Raw genomic sequence first — 14,142 nt, forward strand, 5'->3', positions numbered from 1 at the left:
CTCGGTTCCTTTGGGGTTTGAAGTAGTGGAATTTCACAGTATTAGCATTCAAGTAATATGTTTTTATATACATATTGTATATATTTATATATGTACAATATAGGGTGTAGATATCCACCCTGGTGACACTGCAGATGTAACTTTAATGCGGCACAATTTGTATTTGATACAAACCACCTGATACATGCCTTCTGATACCAAGATATTTCAAATGGCTGTATCATATCATTATAAGGGTGGATCTGCTTATCTTCCAATGAGCTTTAATTAGAGAACACCTCATTAATATATTCTTTATTATCTAAAACAATACTACAGCACTCATGTAAGCTACTTTTTATATGACTCTAAATAACTGAAGATTGTATGAAAATTATTTTATAAAATTGTTTATACCACGATGGAGAAATATAAAACAAATCATGGCATAGTTCTCGGCATTACATGAAAATCATAACAGAAACCTGTTTCACCTCTCATCGTAACATTCCAATTTTCAATGAACTGCTAGGCTGTCCAATTTAGAAAATCCCTGAACTAAAAATGACCACCTTCTTCTTTTTCTTCTGCTGCTGCTGCTGCTTCTTTTTCTTTCTTTTTTTCTTTTTCTTCTTTTTCTTTTTTCTTCTTCACGATTACATTTTTACCATTTTTGTTTTACTGCAGTCAAACTATTCTAACCTGGCGATGTGTGTGTCTTAAGCATGATTTGCACGGGACTCAAAATCAGGTGTAAATTCAAAATGAAATGCTAACACTGACATGGTCGATTCGCATGGGAGTAAAGAAAAATCAGAGGACCTCTTGGAAAATTATCTGGAATAAAAAGAAATGGACGGTTCGCATGGGGACTACATTTCACCAATGTCGATAAATTCCCAAACCACCTGTTTATGTGGTGATTTTTAGTCCTGTGCGAATCAAAGCTATCGTTTGGTACCTCGGCATGTTACAAATGTACCCTGCTGTTCAAATTCCATGAGAAATACCAATTGCCACAAACTGTTAATTTCCGCTTAGACATTACAGCTCCCAACATGACTGTCACCGTTCAAACTAGTGTGCCGCAGGGCAAATTGTTTGAACTCATGAGCATTCATTGCCGTAACAAAGGGATGTCGTAAACAGTTTGCAATACGAAACGAGTCATGATATCAGGGTACATTTGTAACATATTGATGTACCAAACGATAGCTTTGTCTAAACTAGACTACGCTTCACTATAAAGACAGACAGTAAAGTGTGTCATAAATAACAAATCTAAAGTTTAAAATGTACAGTTTCAATGTGCAGGAAATTTCTCAGTCGTGGCATAAAACGATTATGTACTGAATAATCATTGTGTCCAGAGAATTATCCCACTCATGATCCAGAGGTCTTATACAACCCCATTGACGAGGGGTGATTTAGAATGTAGGGCACTAAGAATAATGATATTAATAGCTAGTCCTTGTAGAGAGAGATCTCCAAATCAAATGCAACATACAGACTGTGAGCTGACCACAAAGAGGGAGTTTATTGCATATATAAATACTACATTGGAGTAACAGGCTCATTATGGGTGCAGGTGTCAAGCAGTGGCTTAAAACACACAATTACTGCAGGCTTGGTGCAACTGTTCACATGCAACTGTGTCGTCCTGTTTCATTGCACCACCAAGACCATGCTAGCTTTACATCCTGGAAATAAAGATGTAAATGTATTCAGTCTGCTTCATTTATAGTGTATCTATGACAAAATGGGACCTTTTGGACAGCTGACACCTTCTCTTGTATCTTCTATTAATCTTTTCAGGTTCAAAGTGTATTAAATGTAGCATGCATACCTTTTAGTGGGCGATTCTATGAGTTTCACATGTGAGGAAGATCAGCCCTTGGGACACTTCAGAATTTGTGGCTATGCATTAATGTGGGATTAACAAGAGATATCCTGACACTGTTAAGTGGTTTCTATATTTAAGTGAAAAAAAAAGATTGTGTTGCCATTTGAAATATTTAGAGTAACGAATATAGAAACAGGTACATAGTTACAGACTGGCCCTCAAGCTGCAGTTTTATGACGTAGCAAACTGAACAGTTCCCATGTTTTGCTTACGACGCTCTTCAAAAGCCTAGTTAAAATGTACTTAAATTTGAATATACCATCCAAACTTAGTGTGTTCTAATAAGTAGATCAAATGATCATATGATTATTTGTTTTACTTAGTGTATTTTTTCACTGCTGCTGTTTTTGTTTGTTAGTTAATAATTATTTTATTTATTTTTTTTAGCTATTTGCTAAACACAAACCTAAGACTGAAAATAACAACATTCTGTGTCGGAAATGATCCAGTATATGTTGTATTTGTACTATCATTTTTAAAGATATTAATGAGAAAAAACTGCTTTTTGAATAACTCTGCTAAGGTGTTTCTATTGAAAGATATAAATTCCAGTACAATAGTCATTCTTTTTGACAAGATTGTGGAGTGGTTTCAAAATGTTTGCATATAACTTTTAGACATTTTAGAATCTGTAGCAGTAGTAATAATTACGTAAAATGCCATTTAAGACACTGAGAAAGTGTGTAATGTGTATCAGTGCTGTACAGTGTCAGTTGTGTGTTTTTTTGTTTTTTTTTAACTATATTAGGTCAAACTTACAGGACGCTAAGTCAAGTAGACAAATGTTTCTGCTATCATTTTGCTATCTCTCTACCATATTTCAAGTATCTTTGTTGAACTGTAATAGTTACCAGTTTATCATTTTCATCATTTGTTTTCCATTTGTAGTTGTCAGCATGTAAACTCCAGTTACTGTGCTATTATTTTCTTTGTTTTTGTGGCAGTATTTTGTGAATTAAATGTTTCTCTTCCTTATAGGTGATGCCAATCCTTGAGATTCTCTATCACGTGGAGGACAGGAATTCACACCACGTTTACATGGCACTTATCATTTTGTTAATTCTTACTGAGGACGACGCCTTCAATAGATCAATTCATGAAGTGGTGAGTCGACTGAAACGTCTGCTCTAATAATTGATTTTTAGCATGGGTTTAAGCTTAAGAGAAATTACACATTGAAACTGGCAGGACTGTTTTTATTGATGCAATCTTGTTATTTGGGCTAAAAGTTACATAGTTATTGATTTTGTTTTGTAATTGGCTAACGTTTTTAAGGAACTTTTGTCTTTTATAAGTTGCTCTGTCTGCCTACCCCAGTCTGTCTGCCGGGGGAAGACTTTACTGAATCAGTCTTTAGAAGACGCCTTGCCTATTGGGTCTCAGCTGCTGCAGGTCTGGTACAGCTTCTAAAAATAGTGATGTGCAATAGAACAAGTGGTGTTCCTAGGACCTGTAGTTTTGACACGTTTTTTAGTATTTTATTGGGGAATGTATTCAACATCCCCTGTTGCATAACTAAGTTATCGCTTACGCAAAATAGATGGTAAGTAAAACTTGTTTAAATCCTCAGAAGGGCTGTCGCAGAATGGCTGATTACATTTTTTTCTGAAAGTAATTTGTTAACAATTACCGCGTTACAACTTAAAACAGCTAAGGTGTCAAGTCTTACCTGTCCATAGTCATCACTTCACCTCATACAGATCTTCCTTAGCTAATGAGAACATATTTGCTTAGCTTCTGAGATGTAACAAGACCCAAATATGCTGGTTTGATTGTTATGCTAAATAGTGAAACCCAGTTTGAAAGTTTCCAAGGGAAATACTGGAGCACTATATGGAATATAACCAATTAACTAAAAATAAAAAGTTGCCTTCTGGGGGTAGGATTAGGAATAATATTCTCACTGCTTTCCACGTACTATACCTACTCACCAGGCATATCACAGCATGGCTATGATGTAAATGTATTGAGCTGAGCAGAGGCGCCTCCTGCTTATAAAGCTCTAATGAATCTTCGATAATGACATTAGAGAGCTGTTAAGATAAAATCGATTACAAATCATTAAGTTCCTCTTAGCCAGTCCAAATGCCTGATTACCAAAGATTCTAGCGCAGTCGGCCTTATTTTGCCGTTAGTGTCATCTTGTGGAAGGGAAAACATGCAATAACAGTTAAAAACCGACAGACATTTGTCATTTTTCAAAGAGGTGAAAGTAAAATGTAAAAAACTTTACATTTTTTATAATTCTTTCTTTTAATTTTTTTTATGTATTGTTTATGCCTCCCATGTGGACTGTCAGTCTAATGCACTGAGTGTGAATATGAAACACCTCATTTCAAATGTGTTTTGGGAGACTTGTACATGTAACCCACAAACCATGAGTGAATAAAACTATTACTAATGCAAAATTACGATGGTTCAAATGCTCTAGGGTTGGTCTTCCTGAATAAAAACAGTGAAGTGGTTTGAAATGTGTCTCAGTTGGATTAAATGATGGGCTACCAGCCCCTGAGGTGATGCCTTGCTTAGCTGCTATTTCTGTGAAACATGCCTGCTGTGAGTTGTCCTGATTTAACTGGCATATCCTCTATGCTCGGTTGCTTTATAGAAACGGAATGCAGGTTTTATGCTCAGATATTACTAGGCGCTTGCATTTAAGAAAGAGTAGCACATTTTAATGTCAGCTGAGTAAGACAGCTTTTGTATATTTAATAAAAGGAAAAAGAAAGAAAAGCAAGTTTAGACAAACCCTTGTGGTTCTTTCTAGACGTAGGTACATTTTAGCATCAGGCTTTTTTTTATCAATATGTAATGACTCTCAGAAGCAATCTTTGGTCATGACTTGTTACACCCAAAATATTTTTTTCCATTTATATAATTCCTTTTTCATTGTCTGTTATGAAAGTATTTGGTAAAAAAACAGACTGTATGGTCTCCCAATCCGTTTATTGTGGAGCTGCTTTGAAGAAATAATCCAATTATGTCTGTAGCCCATAGGCATGTAAAGGAGAAGTTTTCTCAATTATGTTTTGGGATTGAAATGGCTACATATAACTCATAAATATTTCAGAGGGTTTGCTATGATATTCAGTGGCAACCTTGGCTAGCTATAAAAATGGCGAAGTAATATGCAGTTTAGTTAACCTGTCCTGCATCTTTTGCATGCCAGAGGGTGTTGTCTGACTAGAAATTGGTTTGTCACAGATTACTACTGAAATACAGTGTTTCACCAGGAGGTGTCACACGGTGAAGATCAGGTCACTATGGAAACTCATCTTCTTCTGAAAAGTACATAAACAAGAATAATGCAACTGAAAGCCTTGGTTCATTTTTTCTATCTGGGGAGTGGTTGAAAGCCAGACATATCCGAAACTGCCTGGACAGGACACTAAAACAATGCGAAATGTCTTAAAATCTATACCACACAATTACTGCAACCATAGTCTATATATTAAAAATAAATATAATCTTTATGGATATTATAGGGTACTGAAATGTGATTCTTCATTTATAAAATAACACGTTTACTTATGTGAAATTAAATTTTAGATACAATGCTGATAACTTTCTTTTTGAAATTGTAGGTTTAATTAGGCTATACCAGAGGTGGGCAGTTCAAGTGCGGCTCCCGGTGAAATGCTGGGTGACTCACACTTTGTGGCTCGAATGATCTGAAGAAAGAATTAAACAAAAGGGAAAATAAGAGAGAAAAACAAAAAATAAATACAAGTTTATTATTTTTGTTCTCTGTATTCATTCATGTTTATTATTTTTTCTTCTCTCTCCAGTTTATTTCAGCCTGCATGTTCACTGCACATTTCTTCACTTGATGACCTTCAACACCACACGCTTGCGCATGCGTATTTCACCTCGAGTGAAAGACGGATGTGTGGTTGAGTCAATTTGATCATTTTTAAGTAAGTGCTCATTCGTTTCGTGGAGACAATGGCATTAAGCAAACCCTCCACGAGTAATACACGAAAGTATGAGGCTTGAAGCCAGAATGGGAGAGAGAGTTTGTTTGCACTGAAAACAGTGGTAAACTCCTCTGCAACAAATTGCTTACACAGCCGAGCAACCGATGTCTATGAAACGCATCACAACACATTTTTATCTGAATATCCTCCTGGATCTGCCTTGAGGAGAAACAAGCTGCCTCTCTAAAAGCACGCCTCAGCAGTAAGCAGACACTGCTTTCTGTGTTCAGTAAAGAAGCTGATGTAATGACTCAATCGAGTTTTGTTATGGCATGGAATATCGCCCGTGCCAAATCTTTTTATAAAATTGGAGTGGGCACTAGACTAGATAATGCTTGTTTAAATGTTGTATTTTAGATCTAAAATTCATATTATATTTACGTATCTTGCGTCTTGTCATGAGCAAGTACTGTAATTCCTTTCAAAATACAGTGCGTGTGCCATCCACAAAGCTCTCAAAATTATGGAGCAGTCATGAAAAACGAGCATTCAGATCTTCAAGGGAAGAGCTTGTCAAAAAGAATCCTTACAAAAATGTCTTATGTGGTGTTTTGGTGAAATCAGGACAATTGTATTTTGCTTTATAATAACTGTGTATAATTTATTTAAAGTATGTGATACATACAGAATAAACAGAAATACAGTCGCCGTCGCTCTATCGGGACGACTTGGGAGATGTAAAAATACCCTGACTAAGCGGCTGTCCCAAAATTAAACGAGAGGCATTTGAGATGACCTTATCACACTTATATTCATAATTTACATCATGTGCAAGAGAAGTATTTTTTACTTTTTTAAATTTCTAAATGAAAAGAAACAGGATGAAATCACATTATGAATACAGTACATGTTAAAATACGAGTTAATAGTTTTTTTTTTAATCCTAAACAAAATTAATAGCTGTTTTTTATTATTTTTATTTGTAAATGAAATGAAATGAAAAATAAGGAAATCGCATCTTATACTGAGACTTTATTTGCCACAGCAACCTGATAAACCACAGGAGACTCCAGCTCCTTCAAGAGTTCAACATGGTTTACACAATTTACGCAAGTCACAGCATAATCAGGTACTCACTGCACTGTGCTACGTGAACCTGTCTTGCTCTGAAAAGTGGTCTCCATTCATCATTTGAAAATACTGTATCCTAATTAATGTATTTTGAAATAAAGAAATAACTACTGCACGTAGTAAGTACAAGATTTCATTTTAATGTTGGAGTGAATATTTTTTTGAAACAATGCTATATATTTAAAATGTCTTATTCGCAAACAGGTATGAGTCTTGCCGCTATCGGCCAAAATTTTGGTATGTGGCTTGTAGGGTCAGGAAGCTTGGCCAACCATGACGTATATACTGTATGAATTAACTAATTTTGCATCATAAAGTCTAATGAAATTTGCTGAATAATGTTACTTTAACATATTGAATTACATAACGCTTTGTAGTTTTACATATAGGCCTAATTAACGAAAAACGGACAAGTTGAAAAATCTGACATTTTGAAATCTAACATGAAATACTGTTCTACTATTACGGCTTCTGGGAGACACTTGCAATATCATTTAGTAGTTTCTTTGATAACACAATGTTAAATAAAATATCTAAATGAAGTCCCTGGCAACAGGGATATACTGGCGGGGGATGTACTCTATGTTACTGACATACTTGATGTAAATCCACACTGCCATTTGCCGATGGCTAGGGCCATAGAGTAAAACCAAACAGTTTAAATGACAACATTAAGAAATATTCAAAGAAACCTTGTACTCTGTAACGGTACACTTATTTTTCTTTTCTCAGAACAAACTTTAATCCCATCTTTACCAGGGTATGTTACTTGATTAGAGGATTTGCTGTTCAGGTCACTTTGTTCAGAGCAAATCTGTCCCCCCCCCCCCCCCCCCCAAGCATTTGTTGACAAAATCAAATTAATAAACGGTTGCATGTAATCTGTGTTGTCTCTGAAAATGAAGCTTTGTATTATATACAGTGGTCTTGGTACTTTTTGCAAACATGCTGAACCATCTTGTGTTTACATTGTTCTTGTTTTGTCTATGGTTTTCTGTTTAGTGTCTCACAGTATCTGTGTCACATTGACCCGCTGTGTATTTAACTTGATCCATTTGAACAGGACAGTACAACACAAGTGTACTCAGTGATCTTATTAGGTTAAAAGATTAGCAAAAACATAATTTAAACCTGCTTCCAATTTTATAAAAGTAAATTAGCTCAGGTCCAGTTAGTTGTATTGTCTGTGAAAGAGCATTTATCTAGAGTTTGTGATTTGGTTGTGAAACTAGGTTTACTTCCCTCTACAATATCTACAGATATTCTCTCTAATAGTACTTCATGTTTTAAATCCTACATCTGTTGCATTAATGCAATAAATGATGTGTGTGTGTAGGTGGAGATGGGATTCAGCCACAGTTGAAATGCCCTGTTAACCTTTTGTAAAATTAAAGTTGATTGAATAATAAAGGAAAATAACAAGTTAGGTAGGTAGAAGGGGTGTTTTGCTTATTAATTATTATTTATTTCTTAGCCGATGCCCTTATCCAGGGCGACTTACAATCGTTACAAGATAGCACATTATTTTTACATACAATTACCCATTTATACAGTTGGGTTTTTACTGGAGCAATCTAGGTAAAGTACCTTGCTCAAGGGTACAGCAGCAGTGTCCCCCACCTGGGATTGAACCTACAAACCCTCCGGTCAGGAGTCCAGAGCCCTAGGGGGTTCCCGAGTGGCACATCCAGTAAAGGCGCTCCGCGCGGAGTGCAGGATGTGCCCTATAGCCTGGAGATCGCAGGTTCGAATCCAGGCTATGTCACAGCTGACCGTGACCGGGAGTTCCTAGGGGGCGGCGCACAATTGGCTGAGCGCTGCCCGGGTAGGGAGGCTTAGGTCGGCAGGGGAATCCACGGCTCACCGCGCATCAGCGACCCCTGTGGCCGATAGGGCGCCTGTGGCTCTGCAGCGGAGCCGCCAGATCTGTGTTGTCCTCCGGCACTATAGGTCTGGTGGCATTGCTGTGGATCTGCAGTGCGAAAAATGACGGCTTGGCAGGAGCACGTTTCAGAGGACGCGTGTTCCAGCCTCCGTTTCCCGAGTCGGCGCGGGGGTTGTGAGCGGTGAGCCGGAGATACAGATAATAATTGGGCATGCTAAATTGGGGTGAAAATCGGGGTAAAATAATAGGCGACGACTAAATTTTTAAAAATTAAAAAAAGTGGAGTCCAGAGCCCTAACCACTACTCCACAATGCTGCACTTCGTGGTTTAACATAGCTCGGTTTTATTGAGTTACTTTCTAATTACATCTAAAATCCATTGGTAATGGCAATGTGTGGTAATTAAGTTGTATGGAGAATAATGCATGGGGTGGTGTGTGATATGAGAATGTAATACACAACCATGGGGTATGATGCTACATAAACAGGATGGTCATTGCAGGAAATATCAACTGGATGAGCCCATTGAAAAAATGGGTCACCAGTTATTACTATGGTAATAATTCCATGTAGTATTGAAAAAGGCATTCTGGTGAAGTAGCCCAGGGGACAATACAGATCTTTCAGGGAATGTTTATTTTTGTGCTGTAAGTCTGCTTCAGCATAATCAATGTGCATAATTTTATGAGAGACCTAATGGTGAACACTGTTCATATCCGTTAGTGATGAACATGCCTCAGGTAGCAGGTGACAATAAATATAGAAGTTTGACTCCACAATCGTAATTATAAATTACTTACTGACTGACCTCGTTTCCCGAGTATTAGTCTCACCAATATGACATCTGATTGTTTTCATTAAAGGCAATTTACATAGCTTTAAAGCAGCTTTTCAGACTGCAAAAGAAACTTAATAAGAATGTTAAGCGATGCAATGGAAAACCAGGCCTTTTTTACTTACTGATCCTACGCAAATGGCTGGCACACTTTATTTAGTGTGTTTTTGGAGACTTTTTCACAGGCATGTAGCTAAACCACCTTGGGTGACTAATATCATCAATAAGGGTTAATAAAATATAGTACATGGATTTTGTGAACCATTTTTTTTTTAGTATGGTATATAGCTTTAAGTTACATTTTCAAAGCTATTGAAAGTACCCAAATATTGTTTTTCTTCACTTGTTGATATATTTTTGAACAAAAGTTATTGTATTTCTTGCTCTTATTGTATTACTTGTATTGTAACGCTTGAAATGTTTTTGCTTACGATTGTAAGTCGCCCTGGATAAGGGCGTCTGCTAAGAAATAAATAATAATAATAATAATATTTTGTGCTAAGGTGCTAAGTTCAGGAGCAGCTTATCAGTTCTAGTCTCCAGATTCAGCAAAGACATATGTAAATGTAAGCAGTGGTTTGCAAACTTTTTAGGCCCCGTACCCCTTTCCAAATAATCTAGTCTTCCGCGTACTCCCCTCTGAGATAGGGTCATAATATACCTATGAAAACAGGAAAAAATATGGTCTTTTCTAATTACTAGATTAAATATACTGTAAACTGCTGGTTAAGACACCCACTAATAAAAACCTGATTTAATTTGCTAAATGTTACTACAGTAACAATTTTAACTGATTTCAAATTGATCGACTGGGAATTGATTATTCATTGGGTCCTGTGATGTTTGCAGTTTTAGCTGGCCTATTATATATGAACTAACAAGTAACAGAACAATAAATAACGTGTACAGTGTATTAACATGTTTATTAGCTGGTTGTTAATAGTTAACAGGCAGCCCTTAAAATAAAGCATGAACAGGTGATTTACTCAGTACTGCATAAAGAACATGCTGATGCTTAACTTCACACTGGGGGAAAAATAAAGCTTTGCAAATATCTATCATTCTTTCTCTTTTTCCTATGTTGTGTTGAGTACACTAGTTGTCTATCACATACAAAACAAGTAGTGCAGACTGGTAAACAGACAGAGATGTATTAAAAGTAGCTGATGAACTAGCTCCCTTCCAACTCCGTTGCTATGATTAACAGCAGTTGCTAGGCTTCAGCATAACACATATCTCATGGTATTAATACAATTATCTAAAGCAGTTGAAATGAATCCATGAGAAATGCACCTTTTTAAGTGTGTGATTGGGTGAGGGAATAACCTCTATGGCAAGAAGTAACATTCATGCTTTGTTCAATACAAAAAGTGCAGTGTCTAGTGGCAGTCCAGCTCTCAGACAAGAGTAAACACAGCACATTGTTCCCAGATAACAGCATTGGAGATGTCTCAGAATAATTTGTACTTGATTTAGTTCTTTTTTTTCCTTTATTAAAAAAAAAAAATTAAAAAAAACAAAACAGAAAAAGCATGTTATTTTAGGGTTACCATATGGCTCCAGATTAACCGGACGCTTTGAGACAGACCAGGATTTCAAAATTCCCCCTAAATTGAAAGTAATTCACGTATAAATGAGCTCCACCTTTGCTGAGATTAATCCTGCTGTGGTGGAATTGCTTGGGCGCAGCAAACAATTCACACTGATCAGCTGCTTCTGATCAGATCTTAATGAACGAATAGCTAATTTATCGATAGAGCAACGAGATGATGATGAAATTGTGTTTGCAGTATAATATGGGCGATTGAATTTTAACAAACAGAAAAAAATAGCAACTGGCTGCAATTCATTCTTGGTATAATACAATTATTTGACGCGCATGCGGGTATTTAAGCACCATTATTAATTGTAGCTAAGGATGGTTCATTTACACCTTCATTTATTTCAATTTAGGGGCAAGTTTGAAATCCCGTTCTGTCTAACAGCGTCCGGTTAATCTGGAGCCACATGGTAACCCTAGTTATTTGTTTAGGTACAACAGCACAATATTTTTCAAAATTCAAATGGTGATCCCACTATAGAAATGTAATTTACCAATTTTATAAAATCCTATGCATACCTACCCCAAATAAATACTGAAACTAGGTTGCTTCCTACCTTCCTTTTCCCAAGCACACGTATCCTTTGGTTTAGCAGCCTGTGAGCTCAAAACCAATTAAAAATTCACTGTCACTTAACTAAACATTCTAATGCTGCACAGTATACTTTAACACTGACATACACTTTGATTTATTTGAAACCTAGTAGAAATTAAGGTGAAATTGTTTAAAAAAATAAATAAATAAACAAAAAAAAAACCTTGCCCCAGGGCTATTACAAAGATAGAGAGCAAAGTTGTTTCTCTTATAGAATAACTTGAAAACATATACCAGCAAGTGAAATTGTCTCCATATATATTTATCTTGCTTGGTATTTAGGTTCATATTTGGTTACTGGATTTCGCAGGGTCTCTGGTTAGTTGTATACGTACCATATTACTTGATGCATGCTGGTCATTTTTCACCTTGCATGAGGATGTCATCATGTGAAACCCCCAATTCCATTCCAAGTCTATTTTTTTTTTTTTTTAAATGGGTGTGGGAAAACACAAGGCAGACACAAAGCTCAAATATGAAATGCCGGCACAGGCGCCCCGATTTATTAGTCCATGCTCAGTTGGCAGGTGCTTGTTACAGTTCGAGGGAACTCTACCAGCACCACTAGACTTCCTGTACGCGCCAGAGAGGATACAAAACACTACCCTTTTATTCAGTCATTCACCCCGTATAGTCCCACCCCCCAGCCAATGACAGTGCATCAGCCGATTTCTTCACAGCCGACTCCTGTCAACAAGACCCCCTACAGGCTCACGCATGAACCTGACGGCCAGTCCAGATCCTTCCCCTCTCACAGGGCCAAAGAAAGTATTGTTTCTATATCTTATTTTAACATATCTAGCCATGTGTCTGTCTGTTTAAAACAACAAAACATTGGCCCTGTTTTGTTTTAAAGAGGAGACAAATTGAACAAATCCTACATGCTGTTTATCCACTGTATTATCTACTGTGTTTAACGTTCCTCTTTTCTTTTCTGAACGGCAAGTTCAGTGCTGGCAAGTTTACATGATATGAGACGGCGAAATATTGTTAAATTACTTCACGAACAGACTTCTCAATAAAAGAGAGAGAAGCCATTAATCAAACATTTGAAGTAACAGTAGCTTCTTCCCCCTTTTACCATAACATGAGAGCCCAATTCATTGTTTTTAAAGATCGTTTTTCCATATGAAGCTCACATAGCCAGTTAAAAAAGAAAAAAAAATGCAATATGATTTTTTTCCATTACATATGAATCTGTTTAAAAAAGAACATACTGGGTATTGTTCAGATAAGTACTTGTTACCGCTATCTGTTATATATATTTGCATTTATTGTGTTTTTACACAATTATGTGATATTAATCGCTGTAATAGTTTTGACTAATTACGCGTAATTTGTGCACTACAGCCTGTTGCTTGTTACGTCCCACTGCGGCCTTGTGCCCCGCATGAAGCCAGCGAGTTGTCATTCCTTCCCAATGATCCAGCAGCATCAGTCGGCTGACTTGTGCTCTCCCTCCAGGCTGCATAGCTCCGGCTGGAGTTATTTATTCTCGTTTTTTATTACATTTTATTTTCGTTTTATTACGAGACATTATATTACTGTAATATTTATTGCTGTTTTGTAGAGAAGTGTTCTCTTATGTCTGTTTCTTTTTACAGAGACTTTGCGCAGGCTGGTCTGCAAAATGGTGCTTTGCACACGTACAGTAAGAGCAGCTGCTGGGCTCAACAGCACTGTGCAGGACCAAGATACGCGCTTTGGGTGTTGATTGCTTGCTTGCAATCTCATCCACAGTATCTTGATGCTGTCTGGGTGACAGCTTTTAGCATCACCATTACAAAGGCTGTTGGTACCATGTAGCAAGCAGGCTTCACTCAGTCTCGTGTGTGTGTACTGACTGGGTGGTTTTGCCAGTGGCTTGTACAGGTGGGCATCCCTGTACATTGCTACCCGCGGTGACTGTGAACCGTTGGACCCGTACCAAGGTCACCGACCCGCTCCGTTCACAGTCCGGTATCATACCACTACCGAACCGGTACTGATCCGGTTCCACCCTGCTACTGACCGGTGCTCAAGCAGATTGAGGCACCAGCACAGGCAGAAGCCCACACAGAACTTGTCACCGGCCACCTTCTACGGTTGAGGCTTACAGTGAATCATGCAAGAGCCAGGTGACACTTTCTCAGACAGCCTTCTATCTAGGAGTGTGATTGGACTCCGGGTCCATGCTGTCCACTCTGTCGGACGGCAGAGTGCAGAGAATAGCTGCCTGTTTAGAGATATTCAGCTCAACAGAGCGCTCATGGTATGATGTTCCAGAACTTCTGGTCTTGAGGGCAGCAGCTTCTCAG

The 14,142-nt window shown here is 37.4% G+C and overlaps 1 protein-coding gene across 5 annotated transcripts in view; it reads left to right on the forward strand.

Annotated features, from left to right (window-relative positions):
- Nucleotides 1-14,142, forward strand: part of LOC117962753 (dymeclin-like) — a 164,799-nt gene that overhangs the window by 68,795 nt on the left and 81,862 nt on the right. For all 5 annotated transcript variants that reach the window (XM_059023737.1, XM_059023756.1, XM_059023749.1 and 2 more), the window contains one exon: nt 2,861-2,986. In XM_059023737.1, the coding sequence (XP_058879720.1) occupies nt 2,861-2,986 (126 nt within the window). The remainder of the gene's footprint in view (nt 1-2,860; nt 2,987-14,142) is intronic.

Source organism: Acipenser ruthenus, chromosome 1, assembly GCF_902713425.1.
Source record: "Acipenser ruthenus chromosome 1, fAciRut3.2 maternal haplotype, whole genome shotgun sequence".
NCBI classification, from domain to species: Eukaryota; Metazoa; Chordata; class Actinopteri; order Acipenseriformes; family Acipenseridae; genus Acipenser; species Acipenser ruthenus.